Source organism: Gallus gallus, chromosome Z (genome assembly GCF_016699485.2).
Source record: "Gallus gallus isolate bGalGal1 chromosome Z, bGalGal1.mat.broiler.GRCg7b, whole genome shotgun sequence".
Taxonomy (NCBI): domain Eukaryota; kingdom Metazoa; phylum Chordata; class Aves; order Galliformes; family Phasianidae; genus Gallus; species Gallus gallus.
In genome coordinates this window covers 41,437,198-41,460,415 of record NC_052572.1, presented here as the reverse complement: position 1 = coordinate 41,460,415, position 23,218 = coordinate 41,437,198, and the positions used below count along the sequence as shown (strand labels likewise).

At 35.2% G+C, this 23,218-nt stretch overlaps 1 protein-coding gene across 3 annotated transcripts in view; it reads left to right on the top strand.

Moving 5' to 3' along the window:
* Positions 1 to 22,962, top strand: part of ZCCHC6 (zinc finger CCHC-type containing 6) — a 32,986-nt gene extending 10,024 nt beyond the window's left edge. For 2 of the 3 annotated variants that reach the window (XM_015280230.4, NM_001271947.2), the window contains exons 7-29: positions 441 to 492; positions 2,303 to 2,372; positions 3,845 to 3,971; positions 4,793 to 4,912; positions 5,848 to 5,979; positions 6,745 to 6,925; positions 7,517 to 8,646; positions 8,773 to 8,923; positions 9,586 to 9,672; positions 10,810 to 10,910; positions 11,415 to 11,472; positions 12,149 to 12,252; positions 13,323 to 13,412; positions 13,502 to 13,615; positions 13,724 to 13,801; positions 14,402 to 14,579; positions 15,812 to 15,859; positions 15,965 to 16,056; positions 16,514 to 16,629; positions 18,339 to 18,661; positions 20,364 to 20,437; positions 20,590 to 20,653; positions 21,872 to 22,962. In XM_015280230.4, the coding sequence (XP_015135716.2) occupies positions 441 to 492; positions 2,303 to 2,372; positions 3,845 to 3,971; positions 4,793 to 4,912; positions 5,848 to 5,979; positions 6,745 to 6,925; positions 7,517 to 8,646; positions 8,773 to 8,923; positions 9,586 to 9,672; positions 10,810 to 10,910; positions 11,415 to 11,472; positions 12,149 to 12,252; positions 13,323 to 13,412; positions 13,502 to 13,615; positions 13,724 to 13,801; positions 14,402 to 14,579; positions 15,812 to 15,859; positions 15,965 to 16,056; positions 16,514 to 16,629; positions 18,339 to 18,661; positions 20,364 to 20,437; positions 20,590 to 20,653; positions 21,872 to 21,939 (3,558 nt within the window). In that variant the 3' untranslated portion in view covers positions 21,940 to 22,962. Of the gene's footprint in view, positions 1 to 440; positions 493 to 2,302; positions 2,373 to 3,844; positions 3,972 to 4,792; positions 4,913 to 5,847; positions 5,980 to 6,744; positions 6,926 to 7,516; positions 8,647 to 8,772; positions 8,924 to 9,585; positions 9,673 to 10,809; positions 10,911 to 11,414; positions 11,473 to 12,148; positions 12,253 to 13,322; positions 13,413 to 13,501; positions 13,616 to 13,723; positions 13,802 to 14,401; positions 14,580 to 15,811; positions 15,860 to 15,964; positions 16,057 to 16,513; positions 16,630 to 18,338; positions 18,662 to 20,363; positions 20,438 to 20,589; positions 20,654 to 21,004 lie in introns of all 3 variants that reach the window. The other variant, XM_015280231.4, reaches the window with a different exon arrangement.
* Positions 22,963 to 23,218: the final 256 nt, after the last annotated feature.

The following is a 23,218-nucleotide window of genomic DNA, read 5'->3' as shown; positions in this document are numbered from 1 at the left end:
TCAAAGTTATTCCTGGTTTGACATTCTCATAGCTAAAATCCGACGTTTCCTCAGATGAATACTGAAGTGTAATGGGGAGAAAAATGATCTATATTCATAAAATATAAAATATATAAAATATAAAACATATAAAAATTTATAGTAAAAGCTGTATTCCGATCTTTGACATGTGACAGATCCACTGCCTTCAGAAAGCAATGAAAAGTATTTTTCAGTGCTTCAGTTTGATGGAGATAAAAAATAAACTTACAATTGCTCCAAGATATTTTCAATCCGTGTTTCTCTTGATACAACCTTGCTCTCTGTTTGCCTCTTGCTGTCTCTGGAATTGACCTAGAGGTATTCTTTAAAAAAAAAAAAAAAAAAAAAAAAAAAAAAAGTGATGTGGGAAATCACCTTTTTCATTGCAGCAAAAACAACTCTATTATTTTTATTCACAGATGAGTCAGCCAGATGTTCTCTTACTTGTTCAAGAAAGTCTACAGAACAGTGGTAAGAAACAGTTGCTTCCTATTCAATTCCATTAAACAATTACTGCTATTCAATACCATCTCTGTTAAACATGTAAAACAAATGATTATGAGGGTTTTTTATTAATTTGAACTTGAAAATTATTGCAGAAAATAATACACTGGTAGAGGCAGAAATTACTCTGGTTTTTCTAGTTAGTTTCACGACTTCTGGAGTTGTTTCTGTTGATATGAGGAATTCCTAGTGGGATGTTTTCTTCTACATCACAAGTGAAGAAGACAGAATGTGGTGTATTTCTTTCCCTAACTGCCTTATGAACCATGTACCATACCTGAAGTAGATAGAACATTTCTAACTTGATCAGACTGTTTTGATTGTGGTCTTTTTTCTTGTAACTGTATGCACTTGTCTGTTAATGCAGCGAGCTAATGTACTATTGTCTGCATACGGACACGTTTTTCAAGCAATGAATATGACTGTGTGTACTAATACATAGTCATATAATATCACTTTCCTAAATGGCATTATACATTTTAAATGTACTCAAGCCAGCTAGAGCATATCCAGACAAAAGTAAAAAAGTGGGAAATAAACTCTGTTCTTTTAAATGCAGATTTTGAAAAGAATATTTTTTACATTTTACATTGCATTCTGTTCACAGATGGAAATTCAGTCTGTATAGTTCCAAGCAAATACATTAAACTTACATGTATTTTCTGGTCTAGACTTTCTCATCCCATCCTTCTTCCCTTCCTCTATCTCCTCCTCTCTTCTCTTTCCTTGTATGTATATGGTCTTGGCTGATCAAATGACTGTTACAGTCTTCGAGGATAGCAGTATTTACTACTTTATAAGAGTTGAAAAAAGGACAGATTCCATACAAACTCAGAATCTGTGTTTTGAAAGCATACAGTGTTTTCTGTAACATCTTGTGCAAAGTCTTTTTGTATGAGTCTGGAGACACAAGGATGGAGTATCAGGCATTTGAGATACTTCAGTGGCAAAAGCAAAGAGGTCAGTTGTCCCAAAGGCTAGAGCATAATAGAACTTCAGTTTTGCAGTCTTTAAGTTGAGTATCTAACACTTTCATAGTTCTCTCTGCACCTGACCTAATGAAACAGTGAGGCATCAAGTTTGTATCAACACACTCCAATTGGAGGGACGGCTGCAGTGGTATTTATACTTCCTGGTGCTAATGAAAAAAAAAAGAATCTGAATTAAGTTTGAAGAGTTATATAAAGAATAAGAGGGGGGAAAAATAAAGTCTAGGAGGAAGACATTGCCTCTTGTGAGCAAGGCTGTTCTAATACTCGCATAGAGCATTTCTAGATTACAAGGGAAATTTAAATTGATCACTTTATTTCCACCTATTACTGAGATAAAGTTGTATAAATTTAATCTTTCACAATACCATTGTTCTACGGATGTCATTGGTCTGCCTGTATGCCTGTGGTACTGAAGTTTTTCTAAAGTTTCATCTGCCTACAGTAAAGTTAGCACAACCAAAATATCACTACTTAAGTATGTTTACTGTATTTATGAATTTTGTAAAGTTCATTTTTTCTTAAGTATTTTCTTAAATAACAACGCTTATCATAGAGTATAGACCACACTTTTCCTATCACATGTGAAAAATTTTCATTAAGAGAGTGGTTGATTTGATTTATCAGATCTAGTGTTCAGTACCCGTGGATGAATGAATAAAATAACTAATTTTGAAATAAACAAGAAATAGTCAGAATATAGCTGAACTCCTCTAGTTGTATCCAGCTCAAAATATTTTATGTCAATACCATACTTAATGTGCCTTCTTCTCTTTTCTTCCCCCTAGAATCTTTTATTGGAGTTGATGCAGATTTCCATACTAGAATACCAGTGGTGGTATGCAGAGAAAAGCAAAGGTCTCAGTTGTCACTTTGTGTGTTCTAATAGTATATAGCAATGTAAATTATATGTACCAACATCTGAAAAATGATGTTTCTTTACTAAATTGTTACAGTTCCATGGATCTTGAAACACAAACTAACACTCATGGGCAAGTCATTCCTAGCCTAGAATAAGAGGGTAAGGGTTGTTCTGTCCTCAGCTGTGTATTTCCCAGTCCTTTCAACCATTTTGGCTTCCAGCATGTGCCTTTACCCCTCCATTTGGGATAACTGCTTAAGAAGAAACTCCCCTTGCTTCCTTGTAGATAACACAGATGCCACATTAAATTAAAGATTTCTCTAAGGGCAAGATCAGCTTGCGTAGCCTCACTACTACTTCATGCACGAGTTAAGAACATTTTATTTTGCCCACTTAATGGAGATCACTTAAGATTCATGAAACATTCTATAAATACTTCCTGGTGCAGTAATATTACCAGTTATTTGCTGCTACCTTGTTTTTTCACTGTTTCAAAATGTTTCTTGTTCTGTGGAAACAGCATAGAAACTGCTTTGTGATGGGTGTGGCATGGGAAAATATTTTTGATACATGAAGGAAATCAGGATTGAGGTTTTACAGTTCAGTGATTTAATATCATTGGAAGTGAACATGTTAAAAATAATTAACTTAAATTTGGAATGTATTTGAACACACTTCTACAGAAAATTGAGGCGTGCTTCCAAAAGTAATGTCTCCTATTTATTATGTTGGCCCACACAGTCAGAGGCAGATGTTGGTGATATGGCAGTAGAGGTTGTACTTTCCCAGCAATATTTTGTTGCATTTTGTTGCTGTGGAACAGATGGCAGCACAGGAGCCATCTGACTAAATGGCATGGAAGTGCATATGAAGTAAAGGTGCGGAACTGAATTCCCTAATGTGGGAAAAAACGGCACCCCTTCACACTCTTCAGTGCTTGCTGAGCCTTTATGGAGACCAAACAATGGATGTGAGCCCAGTAAGGCAATGACTAGTGCAGTGCATTTCAGCGATGGTGACAGCAATGTGCAGGACAAACCACGTTCTGGACAGCTATCCACAGATGTCATCTCTGCTGATGCAGACTTTTGCAAGCTCAGCATGCTGACTCTTACTGATGAAAATGTATAGCTGATGGTGGTGATAACATTAAGAAGTAGTATTTTGTAGCTGAGAATTTCATCTATCAAATAGTGTTATTGTGGTCTTTGTATCTGTTGTTGTTTCCCTGGAAATAAGTAGAAGACATTACTTTCAGAGCAGCCTATGTATAGTGCATTCATTTTCAATCTTACCATATATCAGATCAGTTTTCATGCTTCTTTTAATATAGATTCGCTGTCTTGGAAAGGCTGTTCAATCTTCCCTTACAGCTGCCTTCTGCAGTGTTGAGTGAGATCTAATCTGACCTCTGTCTCTTCTTACAAGGCCTCCAAGATCTTTTACTTTGTTTCTCTTTGGTTTTTAGTGGCCTTATTTGTAAAGTAAGCGCAGGGAATGAAAATGCTTATCTGACAACAAACCATTTGGCTACCATTGGAAAACTAGAGCCTACTGTTACGTCTTTAGTGATTGCCTTCAGGTACTGGGCAAAGGTAAGAGTTATTTTTATTCCCCCGTCTGTGAAAATATTTAATGAATATTGGTACTATACTGCTAAGACAATATGTATGATTTAGAAAACCATTGTTGAAACTGTTTTAGAGAGAGTACTGGAAAAAGGATATAATTTTTGTTTAAGTTATAAACTGTATAAATTAGATATGGAGGTTGGCGACCCTGCTTGTGGCAGGGAGGTTGGAGCTTGATGATCTTTGAGGTCCCTTCCAACCCAAGCCATTCTGTGATTCTCTGATTTGTTGCCTTATCATGTTCCATTAAGTTTTAGAAGTGGAATTTTCAGATTGATTCAGTAAGTGGCATGCAAAGCTCTAAATGTTCTGTTCTTTTATATTACCAAACAAATCAGAAAACTGTCTATGTAATGCAGTTAGCAGAAACTTAATACATCATGAAAAAGACTGGAAATAAAATTTTTCTTTCATATGTAGAACTTTCTTTTGAATTAACAAAAAACGAACAAACTTGTTCAAAGACTTTGTGTGCATGCAATTAAAATACGGTCTTATGAAGAAAATATAATAAAACATTTGAACTTTGATTACATCTATGTAAAATGAGTCATCATTTTGCAAATCTGCAGTATGCTGTCTGTTTTGCCAGTCTGTGTGGTATATTTGCAGCAGGATTCTTAATAGACTTCAGTAACAGAATCAGTCTCACAAGAGGAGCTCAAAGATACCCAAATTTTTCTCACTACATACAGTGACAGATTTTTTTTTTTTAACAGGAAGTAAAAGAATGTTTTTTTACTGTATCTCTTGAAACTGCAATTACTGCACAATTTATTTTACAGCTGTGCTGCGTTGATCGTCCTGAAGAAGGAGGTTTGTCACCCTATGTGTTTGCATTAATGGTTATCTTCTTCCTGCAACAGAGGAAAGAGCCTTTTCTACCTGTCTATTTGGGATCATGGGTATGTATATTAGTAAACTGAGTACTGTAAGTGAGTGAGTGGAGGATCCATCTTTTTGCTTGTAATGTAACCTGACAACTTCTTGCTATGCTGAGAAAGCTGCAAGCCCCTCACTTCTGCAGGAATTCAGAGAGAACGTGAATTCAGCCAAGGTATACTTAACCTTTATATAAGTACTTTCCTGTAAGGATGAAATTTGCAATCATAGTCATTGAATTAAGTGCTGCTGCTGCCCCTTTAAGGAGTAAGGTAATTGAAGGTAATTGAATAATGCAGTGCATAACAATCTACTTCCTTATTTCTTCAGCCTTTCTTCCATACTCGTGATAGCTCTGAATTAGTACAGCTGTATCCCAAAACAATGTCTTGACCTTTGACATCTGGTTTTCTAATGATGAAAATGTAGACTACAGTTCAAGAGCACATTTGGGCATTGGGATCAGACTATTATGGATAGAAACCAATTCTCTAGGACATTATGCAGGTGTTATACCCATGGCATGCATTTTTGTTCATACAGTCACTTGTTAACATTTAATTTGGATGTTCTAGTTTCCATAACTAATTACACAGGCCTTGCAGTTAACAATTTTCTTTGCTACGTGACTGACTCTTTCCCAAAGTCTCTTCACTCTCTGCACTGGATGTGAGGAAAAAGTCCTATACAGTATGACTGTATAATTGAAATACACATATTTATGCTTGTGCAGTATGCTAAGCAAGGTTCATTGAAATATGGAGACCCTTTCAAATGCACTGCTCCTCAAGAGCTTTTTGTAGAGAAGCTTAGGGATAAGAGAGAAGCAGGTTGGGATGTCTTCTAAAGCCTGAAAAAGCTGATTTTAAACTTTGTTCTAGTTTGGCTTGCTACCCTGGGAAGAATGCTTTAAACTTCATGTATTGTTAATTTTTGTTTCTTTTTCTATCTCCTTTAGATTGAAGGTTTCTCGTTAAACAAATTAACTAATTTCCATCTTAAAGAAGTTGAGAATGATGTTGTGGTTTGGGAACATAACCCTGTTGACAATGCTGATTTGCCACAAGAAATTTCCCCTAAAAGGGACAAGGTGTGAAATATTTAACATTCCTTCTGTAGTAATGTACTAGTTTTTACTGTTCTTGGGGGAAAAAAAAAATCTTCTATATTTGATGTTGCAAAACCATAAGAGGAAATGGAAGATTACATAACTGCTTCATACAGAGCTTGCTATGTTTATCTCTTTGCACTCAGAAGCTGACAGGTATTAGTTAAAATCTCTTTGATAAGGCCCTGTTGAGGGATAAAATACAGTTTATAGACTTAAAGCAACTTTATTTCACAATTAAGTCAAGCGTATGATTCCCTCTTAGCTTTGAACCATTCTTAAACATCCTTTATTTTATAATTACTGTACAAGCTGTAGTGTTATTCTGTAATTACATGTTGCAGCAGTTAGCAATAATATTTAGAATCTGTAGTCTATTTTTGTCTTATAAGATTTTCTAGTGTTTTCTTGGAAATTTGTAAATTATAACAAAGACACTTCTATAATCAGTTGCTATTAATCATTGACACTGTTCTTCAACTATTGCCGCAGTCTTTTATTTTGGAGTCTTATAATAAGAGCTTACAGTATCTCATCACATATTTTGCATGTGTTGTTGCAATTGCTGTATTACAGAAGCAGTTATAAATTTTGTAATATTACTTTACAGATGGAATATGAAGAAATCAAACTACATGACATTATTTGCTAATGCATGTTCTAGATAAGCACTTTTTTTTTTTACTGAGTATCTATATATGCATTAAATATTAAAGTGTGGGGTTTTTTTTTTCCTGTAATTGACAGGTTCCCTTAGTATTTGATTCAGTACAGAAATGTTCAGCACCTGTGGGACAGCTTTGGGTAGAACTGCTTCGTTTCTATGCCTTGGAGTTCAATATGGCAGATTTGGTTATTAGCATACGACTGAAAGAAATAGTGTCACGTGAATTGAAGGACTGGCCTAAAAAGCGCATAGCTGTGGAAGGTATGTTGTATCAACAGACTTCAAAGAACTGTTACCATTAACTTTCCGGGGTATTTTCTTTGCTGTTGAGATAAAATATAATAACTTTGAATTTTTTAGCTTCAAACTGTTATTCCCAGCAGTGTTGTAGAATGGTTTTTTTTTTTTTTTTAATAAGCTTGGGGCAGTTTTCCAGTGTTATCAGAAGTAACGTAGATGATGTAGATGGTCTTTAAAAAAATAAAATAAATTGTCTTCAATTCTATTAATATATTTATGTTCCTAGATGTTTTAATGTAACTAACAATAGTATATTTGAATTTTTTAAAGTCTTATAAGATTTTCTGATGCTTTCTTGGAAATTTGTAAGTTATAACAAAAACACTTCCGTAATCAATTGCTATTAATCATTGACACTGTTCTTCAACTATTGCCACAGTCTTTTATTTTGAAGTCTTATAATAAGAGCTTACATTTTTTTCATACATTTATGTTCCTAAATGTTTTAGTGTAAATAACAATAGTTTATTTGAATTTTTTAAAGTATCTAAAATGTATTATTTTTTAGAAAGTTAACTTCCGCACTGCTGGCTCACTTTTTCTTTCTACTAGACCCATATTCAGTCAAAAGGAATGTTGCAAGAACTCTGAACAGCCAGCTAATGTATGAATATATTCTTCACTGCCTGAGAGCAACTTACAAGTATTTTGCTTTACCTCACAAAAAACCTGTGAAGTTGAGCAAAAAGTCCCTTCCAAATACCAACGAGGAGAAACCCCTAAAGCTGGACAGTGGAAATGATACTGTAAAGCCTGAGAATTCTGAGTTGCAAAATGTCAGTGGTAGTGTTAACACAGCAGTAGTGGAAGATTGTGTCATTGAAACTACAGATATTCCTCAGGTACATGGAACTTTTCCTTCAAAAGTGTGTGATGGCTCAGAGAGCGTGACAGAAGAAGAACTGGCTGATGATACAAGTCATTTGGGAATTGCACAAGAAGATTCAGACTGCATAGTTGAAGAGGTTATTTCTGGAGATAACGAGGGCTTTAAACCAAGTTGTGAAGAGATGGAGAGTGGAAATGAGGAGGAGGAAGAGGAAGAACAAGAGCAAGAAACAAGATGGAATAACGTCTTGTGTACTGACCAGGGAATAGATGAAGACAGTGATGGTGCAGATCTTCCTGTGACAATGACAGATCGTGATATAGAGACATGCAGTACTTCAGACTTGGAGGGTTTTCAAAACACAGCACTTATAGAGAGTGATGAGTTTGGCTTAGAGTGCATGGGTATAATGGATAACAAGATTGATGTTGATGAGGAGAGTACTGAAGGTACTGATGAACTGGATGAATCCCCCCAAAAATTCATGCATTCAACAAAGAATCAACTACCTGTAGTGATTAACTCGGAGGAGGAGGAAGAGGAGGAACAATTGAGTCTTCTAAACCAGGCAGCATGTGGTGGTATCCTAACAGCCAAAGGTGAACTAGACAGTACGTACCCTGGGTCTGGAGATGAGAATGCCCTATCCGAGGAAGATGATGATTTGTCCATCACCAATAAATATGAAGAAAACCATTTCAAAGACAACATGCATGGATCTCTGAAGCTCAATTTCAGTCAAGAGGATCTTACTGAGAAGGGAAATCTTTATGAAGAGAACACAGTGATAGAAAAGTGTTTGGAATCTGAACTCTTTTATGAATTTAGTAAACAAGCTTTTACAAAAGGCAAGGTAAGCAAGCTTTAACAGAACATGTACACATTGGTTGTGTTCTCTGATCAGTTATTTGAAAGTACTGCTCAAATCTGTTAAGGGGGTTATGGTTTTTAAAGCCAATTTTGCTTTCTGTTCATGCAGTCGCCTACAGTAGTGTGTAGCTTGTGCAAACGGGAAGGTCACTTAAAACGAGATTGTCCAGAAGACTTCAAGAAAATTGAGCTGGACCCACTGCCACCGCTGACACCCAAATTTTCAGTTATTCTAGATCAAGTTTGTGTCCAGTGTTACCGTAAGTTTTTCTCGTTTGCATACTATTGTGGGGAAGAAAAAAGAAAAACAACTGCAAAAACCAATGGCATAACCAGAGGCTATTATTATAAAGGTATAAGAGTTTATTTGCCTCACTGGCTACAGTATGACTATATTTTATAAGATTTGTAAGAATACAGTAGGACTGTGTCTTAGAGTTTATATCTTGAGAAATAAAAAATGTTTAGGTTTGCCTCTGTGGCAGTGGCTGTCTGAGAACTAGTTTAGGAATCTTAATGTAAATCTAAGAGTTTGTTTTGTGGTGGAGTGTTTGGACTGATGCTTTTACATTAAAAATTAGAGTAACGATTCTCAACACGTCTTCAGTGTTCTTGAAAAACTGGAATCAGAATACTGTTTTATAATACTTTTCCACTTCTGTTCTTTTCAGAATGACCCATCTTTCTTCCTTTCTCTCTCGCCATTTCTGACCAGAAAAAAATACATTATTTGTCTAATTAATGTTTTTCTTTGAAGAGGTATTTCCCTTCTACTTCATCCTTGTTATCTTTCCTTCACATTTGAATCTTCCGTTTTTCTCTCCCCCTTGCTGTGGTCCTCTCCCTTTTTCATTTGAATCTTTGTCGTTGACTCTTTTTACAAATCAGTTTACCTTAACTGTTTGTTTGTTCATTTTTAAAGAGGATTTTGCTCCAAATAATGTAGAGGATCAGGCTCGGGAACATATACGACAAAACCTGGAAAACTTCATTAGACTGGAATTCCCAGGTAATGAAGTTCTGGCTTTATATTTATGCTTTGATGTTTTCATACTTGAGTGTTTTCCAAGAAAACATGTCATGTCAGCATAATAAACATCTTAGTTTTGAGCAATCTATATTGTTGTTTATTGTTTATCTTCTGTTACAATGGTGATATTATTAACACATCCTAATGTCTCAGTCTTGTGTTTGATGCCCTGGACTTCCTTCCTGTTGATGTGAATTTGACTTCTTTTAACAAAAAAGAAAGACTTGAAGGCAGTGGTGGTTGTGTGGTTTGTTTGCTTAAGAAGAGAAGAAAAGCAACAGCCTCCCCACAGAATTTATTTTAACACTTCTGTGACTTAATCATGCATAACAGTGCATCTGTACGAAAGAACAAGGGCAAGTTAAAGAGAAAATAAAAGCAGTAGTAGGACAGTTTCAAGATAGCTGTGTTAGCTTCATTTGTTAACCAGGCTTATTATTATATCTAAGAATTCTGGTAGAGGTCTTGATTCCAAGGTTAAAGAACAACATTTTAGTTTATATGCACATTTCTGTTTTTTCATCACTCCTCTTTGATTTTATACTTACTAAGACATGGAAAACTTGGTAATGCTTCAAAGTCTGTCTGTATGTATGTGCACTTCCATACATATATTTGTATGTGTACACATATACACTTATTTAAATTTCTCATAGGGACAAAAGCCTTTGATCTATATTGTTCCTGCTACAGATTATTGGCTTTCAAATATTTTTAAATTCTGGTTTCTTCTCAGATCCTAGCTGTTTGAAACTGTTGTTTTTTTTCTGGATTCTTTTATCTGTAGCACTTGGGCTTCAGTTCACAAAAAATTCAGATGTACCTTATCTTGAAGATCTCTTGTAGAAAGCAGTTTTAATCAGGTTTCAATCCAGGCCTGGATGCTGCAGGCCTGGATGCTGATAATTTAACTGCTGGAGCACCAAATTTGTTTCTGGATCTGTCAGACTTCTCATTTGAGCCAATAAAAGCAGAGATCATTTTGAGTTTGATAGAAACTAAGTTGTGAAGTACCATAAAAACCAGTAGTAATTTCATGCCTGTGTTAAAAAGCATATGGTGGTTTCAAGCTATTGTTTGACAGCATGTGATTATAACCCATCACATCTTTTGTAGGAACAAAGCTGAATTTGTTTGGCTCCTCAAAGAATGGCTTTGGTTTCAAACAAAGTGACCTTGATATCTGTATGACGATGGATGGGTTGGAAACTGCTGAGGTAGTTTGACAAGTTTTTTTTTTTTTCCAATGAACTCAAATCTTGCACTGTGTGTATGTTTTTAGCCTTATGAAAGCTTTTCAGATAGAGGAAAACACAAGTAGGTGCAACAAAAGGACGGGTCTTACCTTTTTTTGTTATTGATCTGTGCTTCAAGTTTTGGTAGACAGTTTCTTCTGAGTTTGGGCTCCAGCATAATTTCTAGTATTAGCTGTGCAAATAACATTTTTTGTATCACTAACAACTGTGAATGGGAAACAGTGGAAAAGGAAATGAATCTTTCATGTATAAAACAAAACTTTTAAAAAGCCTGTGTTGAGGTACCATCTGTCTAGTGTTGAGATTTTAAGTGCTATTTTGAAACAATTTCTGGTATACACCTAATTGTTTTATATGAAACCCAGTTATGCAGCTTTAAACTTATATGGCAGCTAATAAAAAAATTGTTTGAAATACTTGTAGCAGATATTATTTGAGTTCTGACTTTTTTTCTTACTGTCTTAGGGACTTGATTGCATCAGAATTATTGAAGATTTAGCAAAAGTTCTCAAGAAACAGTCGGGTAACTCTTAAACATTGAAATAAGTTACTGTGTTTATGACTTCAGTTGATATGTGAAAACTTTGGGCCCTTTAGGTGGAAAGTCATAAAATTGTTGTGTGAACTTAATATTGATAACTAAGGGAGTATGTTGTGGACATTTGTATTTATTTGTGTGTGTAGGTTTCTGAGTTATAATGTTATAAGACTGCATCTGAATTGGGCAGATTCATAAACTTAATGTCCAAAAATGAGTCTTAAGTTGAAGATTGAGGCTTCATGTTAGCTATATTGTATTTGTGTGTTTAGTGCCTAGCAAGGTAATGGTAAAAGGTAACCTAATACAAGCTCGCAATAGTCTTGCTTAATCTACAAGAAAAAACAATTTTACAGTGCTTGTTTTAGTTTATCTCACATGACTGTAACATAAATAGAGTGAACTGTAAACAACTTTGTAAGTTTATTTTGCTGTTACATTTAGTAGCATTTATTTGTATATGTAATATGTAATATTCATAATTCATAGTGTTTGACAAATGCCTGAAGTCATTTAATAATAATGTATTATTGATTCAATTGTGATATCAACTAAGATTTTATTGTGTAGCATTCTTACTACAGTTTGGGGTTATTTGTAGAGTATTCCATACTATTATGCCTCTAGTACAGACATTTAGTAACGAAATATTTCCTCCTAGGTCTACGAAATGTCTTGCCTATAACAACTGCTAAAGTCCCAATTGTCAAATTTTTCCATGTCAGAAGTGGTCTTGAAGTAGACATCAGTTTATATAACACTCTGGTAAGGTTATCTGTCTTCTAACTATAAAATGTGGGGCTGCTTCTTGAGGATGAAGTGATTGCTTTGTCTAGGTTCAATAAGAAGTGGTTCCAGTTCTACTCCAGTTGTAGATTTCCAAGTACAGATGGGTTATTTTTGATTGGGTGCAATCAATTGCGCTATCAAGACTTGAGTGTTATTACATCTGTAAGACAATATAGTAGTTCTTCGGTAATAGTAAGTGATAGTGTTTAATTCTTTCTGTGAATCAGACAAAATAACATAACTTCATCTTTCCCATCCCTCAATTCCCATCACAACTCATGCTTAGCTTTTGAGACTTGGGATAGTAATTTAGAATCCAGCTCGCCTGAACTGGAACACAACACAATTTAGAAAAAAGTCATTGGCCAAATATTTTAAAAATGAGTCTCATTTGTTTTTTTTTCTTTTTCCAATGTTTTGAATATCAATAGCCAGTTCCTTGCAACATCGAAGGAAAGTAAGTTTTAGAGCCAAGCATTAAGCTTCCTGAAGCTTCTGTATGAGTCTGAGGGGAGCCCAAGTAGAGAAGGATACCTCAGCTACAAAATCTAAAAGTGTGTACTTGAAGTTTTGCATCCACATGGGTAATTTGATAGCTCTAACATTTCTGGAATGAAATATCTTAATTCAAGAATTAACCCCCTACCAAATATTTTGAAAATGCAGTAATAGATGAATACTTCACTTTCTGAAGTACTGTTCTGTGAATTCTGCTTTATAGCAACTCTGAGAAGCATGAGTTGTTTCTTAGCCTTTCAACAGAGTAGTAGGTGATAACCTCATTGTTGAATGTTTCCTTTCTCAATATACATTTTACTATGCGGGGCTTAATTGTTGAGCTCAAAGCTCTGCAGGCTGTTAACACAAACTCAATAAATAAATTAAAATTGAAGAAGTATGCATGTATACTTGTGAACTCTGAGTCTACAGTGCTCTGAATCATTCATTGTCTTCTCTTGACTAAAAACATCCTGTGTATTTTCAGCTCATTCCCTCAACTTCTCCAGACCTCCTATATTTTATACATGGATTTCTTATTTTCATAGGCCTTGCATAATACAAGACTTCTTTCATCGTATGCAGCCATTGATCCTCGAGTGAAATATCTGTGCTACACGATGAAAGTTTTTACAAAGGTGAGTTTATTTCAGACATTCAGGAGGCAGTAGTACCTGCATCATGAGGTGATAATCATAAAAAATGTAATTTGTGTTTCCTTTTGTAGATGTGCGACATTGGAGATGCATCTCGTGGTAGCCTTTCTTCTTACGCATATACTCTTATGGTGCTTTATTTTCTTCAGCAGAGAAATCCACCTGTCATCCCTGTTCTTCAGGAGGTACAGTATATCAATAAAGAAATCAGTATCTGTACACAGTATTGATCAGAAGAATGTTAGTGGTTAGTCTTAAAGGCTCTTCTATTGAATTTAATACTATGTTTTCAGATCTACAAAGAACCAAAAAAGCCTGAAATTTTAGTTGATGGTTGGAACGTTTATTTCTTTGATAAGATAGAAGAGTTGGTGAGTAATGGTGAAATGGTATACCTCTGCAAATGAAAAAGAATTCATTTTAAGAAATGTTCTCAGATATGTTGATTAAACACAGTAGTGGAACTGAAGTAGCTATTGCTTTAAAAATCCAAATGTGAAGTTTTAAGAACATGGTTCTTTTGAACTCAGCAATGCAAACATCTGTGCATTTAAAAACAAGCAAACAAAGAAAAAAATCCTCTGCATAACCTGAGAAAAGTAGTTTTAAAATAAATTGCTTTAAGAAGTTAATGATGATTAATTACTAATGTGCATCACGTTATTGAGTAGAGAATTCCTTTTAAATCTTAGTTACATATATGGCCATAGTTGGTTAAACCTATTGAATAATTTTGAATTAAGTGAGCATTTACAGTGAATTAAAGGCAAAATCTGATGTTAGAAATATTATTAATTCCCCAGTTCTGTTTAAGTTTAAATACATGCTATTATAAAATCAGTAATTGGGTTCTTAGTGGCAGTTTAGAAAGAAAGTATCCTGGAGTAACTGGATTGTGTTGGAGTTGAAAGTTATTAAGTTATTCTCCCGAGTGTAACTATAGGAAATAAGCATATTTCTGTCATTTTCAGCCAGCTGTTTGGCCTGACTCTGGCAAAAACACTGAATCTGTAGGGCAACTGTGGCTGGGACTTCTTCGTTTTTACACAGAAGAATTTGATTTTAAAGAGCATGTCATCTGCATTAGGAGAAAGAACCTGCTTACAACTTTCAAGAAGCAGTGGACCTCCAAATACATTGTTATTGAAGGTAAAATCATATAATGTATATCCACATATGGAATTTCTTTAATGTCCACATAAAAAACTTGGTCATTCTATGTTGGCTTACTTAGTTTTCTATTATTAGATTACAAGTTGCTATTTTCTCATGTTTTAAATCTTCATAAAATTCCCATTCAGTTTCAGTGGAGCTAAAAATTATTCTTTTTTTTTCCCACCTGCAAAAAAGCTGCAAAGCAGAAATCATGCTTTGTGGGATTTTCCCACTAATACTAAGGTTAGCAGAGTTCGTATTTGAATGAACAGTTTAATGCTGTATATATATTACACTGTTAATGCTAACATCTCTATAAGGAGAATGCAGTGATACATTTTTAGAAGTGTTCCATAAGCCTTTTTCTGGCCCACGACTTTTGAAGAAAGAACTTCTACTGTCTTGCCCCACGTACAACTTAAGCATATTCTTTTATAGAACCACAGAATATTCTGAGTTGAAAGGGACTCACAAGGATCGCAGAGCCCAGTTCCCGACTCGAGAATAGCACCATCCAAAATTCAAACCCCATGTCTGAGAGCGTTCTCCCTATGCTTCTTGAACTCTGGCAGGTTGGGGCCATGACCATTGCCCTGGGAAGCAGATTCCAGGGTTTGACCACCCTCTGGTGAAGAACGTTTTCCTTATCCCCAACCTGACCTTCCCCTGATGCAGTTCCATGCCATTTCCTCAGGTCCTGTTGCTGTCACCAGGGAGAAGAGATCATCATCTGCCCCTCTGCTCCCCTCATGAGGAAGGTGTAGGTTGCCATGAGACCTCTCTTTTGTCTATTCTTCTCTAGACTGAAGAATCGAAGGGACCTTTGTCGCTCCTCATATACCTTGCCCACCAGACCCTACATCACCTTCATAGCTCTCCTTTTGACATTCTCGTATAGCTTTATGTCTTTATATTGTTGTGCACAAACCTGCACACAGTGCTTGAGGTGATGCTGCAAAAGTACAGAGCGGAGTGGAACAATTCCTTCCCTTGACTGTCAATCTATACTGTGCCTAATGCTCTTGGGACTACTTCATTCACTTTTCATCTGCACTAATGTGATCCTTTGTCCATGAAGTTAATTTATTTTCCAGAAATTCACGAACAGTTTAAGTTTGGTGTATTAATTCTGTGTTTAAAATAGTTGTCATGGGTTGTTGTGTGTGTATGTGTGTATATATTTATATATAAATATTTGAGTCATGTCTCTAATGCTTTCCATACAGACCCCTTTGATTTGAACCACAATCTTGGAGCAGGATTATCAAGGAAAAGTAAGTTTCCTCTTTAAAAACTTGGGTGTAAAGTGATAATCTTTGTTGTACTGGCTTGTTTGATGTTCACATGATGTTTTCTTTTTTGTGTGTGCGTTTCCCTAGTGACAAACTTTATAATGAAAGCTTTTATAAACGGCAGAAGAGTATTTGGTACTCCTGTAAAAATATTCCCCAAAGAATATCCATCAAAAATGGTAAGCTGCTTCTAAGGGCAGTATGTGCATGTTTTTCATTGTGTAACTTACCACTTTTAAGAATATGGTTATGGTCTCTTAGTGCTTTGCTTTCTCTTAATTTCAGCAGTGCTATAATAGATCCTTAAACTGTTATTACTGAGTACTCCTTTCATATCGTTTGCCTATAAAATCAATATGAGGGATACAAAATACTAATCAAGGGAGATGTTCATTGTATAGGCTTTTAGACAGTTCAGCCCCCATCAAAAAAGCTTAGGGTTCTTTAAGACTGATTTAAGAAAGAATGTGCATGCCTGGTAGTCAGCAGGCTGCCTGTGAAGAAGAGGCAGCAATGGGTAGTTTTAAACCGTCAGATCTTTCAGGACTGTACATAAGCAAAATTTCAACAACTTAGTTATCTGTTTTGATTGTCCAGTGTATGAATTTGCAGTTTATATGCATGATTTTTTTTCAGGAGTACTTCTTTGATCCAGAGGTGTTGACAGAAGGAGAATTGGCACCAAATGATAGATGCTGCAGAATTTGTGGTAAAATTGGACATTTCATGAAAGATTGTCCCATGAGAAGAAAGTGAGTATAGTTCTGGGATCTCTGTGACATATTTCTTTAGGAGGAGAGTTAGAATAGAGATGCTAAAGCTGTGCATTCACAACTGTATTCCACACATCATTCCATAGAGCAGAAATCAATGGAATTTTGCATTTATGAAAATAAATGGTATAAGACCACTGATGTTTCTTACAGTCCTTTGTCCAACCATTGCTGTAGGAGATGCTCTTTATGACAGGTATGCTAGTTGGCTGTCTTCTGTGGATCTCTTCGTTTCCACATCTCCATCTCCAATTGCTAAATAAAAAATGTTTGAGTGCATCCCTGCTCTGGCAGTACTCATTTGTGAACTGGAGTTTTGTATGATTTTACCTTTTTTTTCCCAGTTGTTTTGAACTTGATTCTCCTGTTTTCCTTAATCTTCTATGGTAAACAGTTGCAGAGGTATGCTGACTGCTGTGTAAAGTAGTACTTTCTTTTATCTGTTTTAAACCAGACTCAATTTTCGTTTCATAAGCATTTCAGAGGGAGATTTAGTGAGTAATGATAATGGTTTGATGAGATTTTAAGTCATGATTGTGTTCACCTTGTAGCTTCTTGCCAAATTAGCGTCAGTGCCCTTTTTAGTAATTGTTCTTTCTTTTTACCTGCCTTTCTCTGTACTTTCTGTAACTGTACTACTTCCTTCTTAAAGCATTCACATTAGGCCAACACAAAGTACGTGGATGGAGGCACACCAGGGTTTTACATAGCATAAAAAAGTCCTTTCTATATTGTTCTTAGTATTTTATCTGATGATACCAATATTCTGGTAAACTTCTTGGCTACTACTGTTAGTCAGTTTTTATTGTTTTCTTGTTTGTATTGGGGTGGGGTTTTTTTGTTGTGTTTGTTTGTTTGTTTTGTTTTTTGGTTTTGTTTGTTTGTTTGCTTTTTTTTTTTTTTTTTTTTTTTTTTGAGAATTCTTTAAAATTTTTCCAAGATACTTTTCCTTGGGTCTAATTGCCAGCTTTCCTTCAGTATACTTGCATAGTCATGGTTCAGACTATTTTTGCCAGGATGCATTATTTACACTTTATCTGTGGTGAAGTTCATCTGCTATATCATTTTGTTAGTTTATTCAGTTTTGTGAGTTTATTCAGGTTTCTTGCCATTAGTGCTGCATTTGACTGAGCAAAGAAGCCTGTTATCGTCAGACACCGATTGTTCTTTCTCCAGTTCATGAATAAACAAGTAAAATGAAACTGGTTGAGTAATGGCACCTACATCCTCACTGATACGTCTTTAAGTCACTCTGAATGTTAGAAGCTCCTTCCTTTATACATGACTTGTAGAGAGGGTGAATATACACCATTTTGAAAGGAAGGTAGATTTTTCCTGGGATGGTACAAGTAGAATGAAAGCTCTATTTTTATCTGTTAGCAGTTAGTTTGGTGTCTTTTTTTTTTCTTCCACTTTTCTCCGGCACCAAGATCTTCATGTTGATTCATTCCTACTTTAGAGAAAAAAATATATATATTAGAATGTCAGCTGTATTGTAATCTGATTGTAAAGTTAAATTAGTAATATTAATTATATCAGTGTAGGACTGTTTCTTAAAAGAGTCAAAGGCATTTAACTTCATTTAACCCACTGACAAAATACATGGAGTCCATTTATTGTCTATATGCAGTGTTTTTATCTTTTATGTATATAAGACGTATGAATTCTGCAGCCTTTTTCTCTTGCAGACTAAGACGACGACGTGATTATGAAGATAGCAAAAACCAGAGGTACACAGAAAACAAAGAGAAAAGCAAAGAAGACAAAGAAATCCAGAACAGAACAACAGAAAAAGAAAGCGCTGTCAAGGAGGGGAAGTTGCATGTATTTACACCTCAGAAGAACAAAGTAGCAAGAGGAGTAGTGGAAACTGGAAAAGAAAAGTCTCCCAGGCAATCAACAGAGAAGCGGAAGCGACTAGAAGACAGAGAATTAAAAGAAAAACGTTGTTTTATCTGTGGAAGAGAAGGTCACATTAAAAAAGAGTGTCCACAGTATAAAGTAGCTGCAGGTATGAAACTGATCAAGCTGAGTAGTTTAAGCAGAACTTACAGTTACGAGGTTCATTAAGGGGTAAAGATTTTTTCCTTTGAATGGCACTCACATAAATGCTGACTGACTTCTTAAAAATAGAGTGAGACATGATCAGTTTTCCCTTATTTTCACCTATCTTTCAAAACTGTTGTGTCCTGAGAATTGAGATGGTATCTCTTAGCAGGTTAGGTGGTAACAACAGAACATGTAGAGTGCCTACTGTTTTGAAATTGCCTCTGTTGTCTTCACCGCTTAAGTTTGCTAATGTTTCAAATTACAGCTTCTATTTCAGGACATGGTAATAGCGGTAAAAGCTTATACATCCTTCCCATCATGTAAAATAGACCTCTTTCATAAGGACCTCAAGGTCACTGAAACTAAATTGCTCAGATAAAATATTTTGATTGGGAAGAAATAAAGAATGTCCTTCCTAATGCAGTAATCAGGTGGATAAAATGATCTGTCTTAATTTTCTTGGAGTCATTTTGCAACTTCAAGTTCAATAAAATTAAAAAACCATGTAAAACTACCAAAATTGCCTAAACATAGAACTCAACTGACAAACTTGAAGAAAACAGTGAGCTGCTAAGCAGTGTCTAAGTCATCCTTCACATTAGACAGATCTCTAGTCATCTTTCTTGTAAGAAAATCACTGATAAGAATGAAACTTCTGGGCATGATGCATGGTACTTTCAGCTAGCTTACAAAGGAACACAGTATTACAGTTTTCCCTAAAGTAAATCTGGAAGCATTTACATACATACTATAAAAGAAGAATGTACAGTTTGCTCATTACTTGACATCTCAAAATAAAATACAGGAATCCGTTGCATACACAGTTTCAAATCATCTCTACTAGAAAGATGCTCCTTCTGTCTCAGATAAGGAAACTCTCTTAATCAGGTGTATTTGGTAGGATAAGGCGTAAGATTGTGCTACCAGAATACTGGAAGCTTTAAGGAAAATGGTTGTAAATGTGCTCAGAATTTTAAGGATATTTGCAAGTGTCTTAATTGATTACTAATAGAATTGGGTGGATGAAAAAGATGTTTATAAAGCGAAGCCACATTTTATTAGGCTTCTGACAGTTTGAAGATGTCTGTCAAGTCTAAACTTAACTTTTGAGTTTATCTTCGAGCATTTTTTGCTAACATTACATTTGCCATCATACTGAGTTTGCTGAGTTGAAAAGGAGCATTCCTGACTGTTTTGTAGTTGCTGATGGGAACTACATGTATTTTGGGAATTAATACATTTGTAGAGAAGGAGAATTGATCTAGGATGGACTTAATCTTTTTTGCTTGTCTAGTGCCTGAAGCGTTTTTTATAGTTGCCTGGACCCAAGAGATCTGGTTGTATGACTTACTGTGCTATAAACGCTTTGTGGGACTTCCGTCAATTCACTTAACCCAATATCATCATTCATTTTCTGAAGGTTCCAGTCTCCTTGTTTACATTTGGGAACGGAGGTTTCTAGCTTAAGTGCTTAACAATAGATGCATCTCATTTCATTGTGCCCATTTTTCCATATTATATAAAGGCAGAAAACACCAATGTCTTAAGTTCTCTGTGCTGTGAAGGTAGAATGCAAGTATCTTTGTATTTTTTATATCTTAGGATACCTGAGATGGAAAGTAGTTTCAAAATAGTAAGTCTTTACTGTATTTTGACTTTTTCAGGAGGTACAAAACCAGAAACGTTGTGTGGATCCCCTTTACCTTCAGCTGCCAAACATGCTGGTCGATTAAATCAGGTAAACGTTAAGTGTTCTTTTTCTTGGATCTCTCTAAATATTCTGAAACCCTTGTAAAGGAACTTTAAAATAGCTTTACTTAAGCTTTCAAGGAGAATGTGTATGTGTAATTCAGTTTTGTAGGTTCATCAGTATGTATGTGTTGTTTATAGGGAATGCTTACACACGAAGAAAAAAAGAAACAGAAAGGAAAAGTACTTTTGAGTCCCCAGTCAGGTTTGTATCTCTTAATTTCAGTTCAGAAATTCAATGTAAAAGCATGTGTTTTCAGCTTATTTTGTCAATCAGTCCTTATGGAAACTATGCCTAATTTGTTGAACACAGCAGCAGTCTGAACAGGTTGCTAGATAATTCTGAAACCATCTTTTTTTTTTTTTTTTTTTAAGCTGGAAAAGTGCATTTTTTCATTTGTGTTTTGGGAACAGAACTTATAAGGCATGTCAATTCTGTCAGCCATTTGTTCTTTAGCTCTGATAGATTTATTTTGCAGAAGGATATGGTGTTTTATCAATCTCTCTCTTCTCTCCCTCTGTTTTGGCATACATGGGGTTCTGTGTTTCTCTTCAGGGACGACATGTGGAGCACTTTCTTGTGAGGCTTCCTCAGAATAATCGTCTAGAATTCCACATGATCCGCTAACTTAAGAGAGACTATGAAAGCACATCCTTTGTCTGAGCTGCCAAAATGCGAGAAAGCTAAAATTACACTTATAAGTAGCAGACAGATGATGACATAAAGGCCTTTGTATACGCTCTCTGGATCAGAGATGTTTTGTGCACTTTGTTAGATGCATGGTTGCCACTGCAGCTTCCTTACAGAAATTTCTCACATTTAACTTGTTAACTGCCACAATGAAGATTTTTCTTTTTTTTTTTTTTTTTTTTTTTAGTTACCTTGAGTTTTGTGTGCAACTGCAAACCACTTAGCAGCTTGGGTTTTTCCATCGAATACATAAATCTCTTCTGGTGCATCTGAAGGGAGATTTGAGAAGTCTTTGCAAACTGCTATTAAATACCTCTTTAGGTTTTCAGTTTTGCGTGGGTGGGAAAAAAGGTCATTGCAAGACTTCTTTAAAGCTAAGTTGGGGGAATTAAAACACATAGCAATTTGTCCCCAGGCATCTAGTTGAAAAAAAAAAAAAAAGTTATCTTTTTCGTATTCTAATACTTCCTACTGTCCTCTAGCAGCTGATATTGTAAAGTTGATCTGTGTGTGCTTTTGTTATAGTTTGACTTAACAGTAATTTCTTCCTGATTGTTGCAGTTAGTTGGGTGTTTCTTGTTTGTTTGTTTCTTTTGTTGGTGGTGGTGGGATATTGGGATGGTTTTTTTGTTGTTTTTGTTTTTTGTTTTAGTTTTTTGTTTTGTTTTCTTTTTTTTTTTGAAACCTCTAAGCTTTTAAAGTGTGATGCTTTTTTTTCCCCCCTGATCTCAGGCAGCCTTTCCAATAAATATATGACTCAGGGAAAAGTCTCACAGAAGAGGACCCAGCAAGAATCATGAGGGATGTGAAGCACTGTTAAATTGCAATACAGTTGCAATTTACTTCATTCACTTAAAAACATACTTTGGCTAAAGCATCTGGATTCACAGGACAGCAGCATAAACAATCTTCAACTTAAAAGAACCCATGTTTCTTTAACCTTACTTTAGATTGCTAATAAAAGATTTTAATATGGTGTCATACCATAGACCCCTTGCTCCTAAGTAGATTGTCTGAGCATTTTAATAGAAAGCCATGATGTTTTGTATTTGTTTACTAGGTAAATCATATAGATAAATGCAGGTACTGAAAATGGACCAAGGTTTTGTCATTCAGCCTGACCATTTTAAAATACACTAAAATTGTGTGCAAGCCAAATAAATGCATTTCCTTCAAAATATGATTTTTTGAAGGAGCAAATATTATTTATATATGTTGATTGTTACTAAATCTTTGTGCAAAAGTGTTTGAAATGCTTGTAGACTGTGCTTGCAAAAAGGTTTTTGTGGTGTTTTTATTTTCCCCATGTAGAGGACTGAAAACACAGACACTAGTAAGCATATGTTAAATTGTCTCTGCGGTAAAGAAGTACCAGTGAGATTTTTAGTTTTTTGCCCCTTCTTTGATTTTATGAAATTTAATTTGCTGCTGTGCTTGTGTACAAGGGAGGAGAAGGGAGAAAAAAAAAAAAGAAAAAAAAAAGAAGAAAAAAAAAAAGAAAGAAAGACGACTAAGAAACAGGTCAGTCCTGTTTGATGCTGCTAAGAATCTTTTTCATTACCTTGGGGATATAGACATAACTGCTTTATGGAATAGAGAAATGATATATGGCATCTGGGGAAAACACATGTGCATTTTCATAAAATGTGAATGGGATCCTTGGACCAGCCAAGAATTTAAGTAGGTTTATCAACTTGAGCTTTACTTGAAGTCTTTCCAGAGCTGGTAGTGTACTCTCTGTCTTGTTCAGGAAGTAATTACATGGTAAAATTGAAACCACTGTTATTTATGACTTTGAAATAAATAAATAAAATCAAAATCCAGACTTACGTTTCTGTATTTCTTCTTAAGTTGTAGCTTTCAGTATTCCTGACTTAAATGTGGAGTTAATCATTAATTTATTTGAATGATCTGTTTTATAAAATGCTATGTTTAATTTTTTTTTCCCTTACCTGTCTCCGTTTCACTAAAGGTGAAGGCTCGAATTTCCAAAGTGACCTTAGGAAGCTGGGATCCTAACTCTTTCTTTATTTTTTTTCATCCACGTGCAGCCAGCTATCTTTATATTTTTAGATGTTC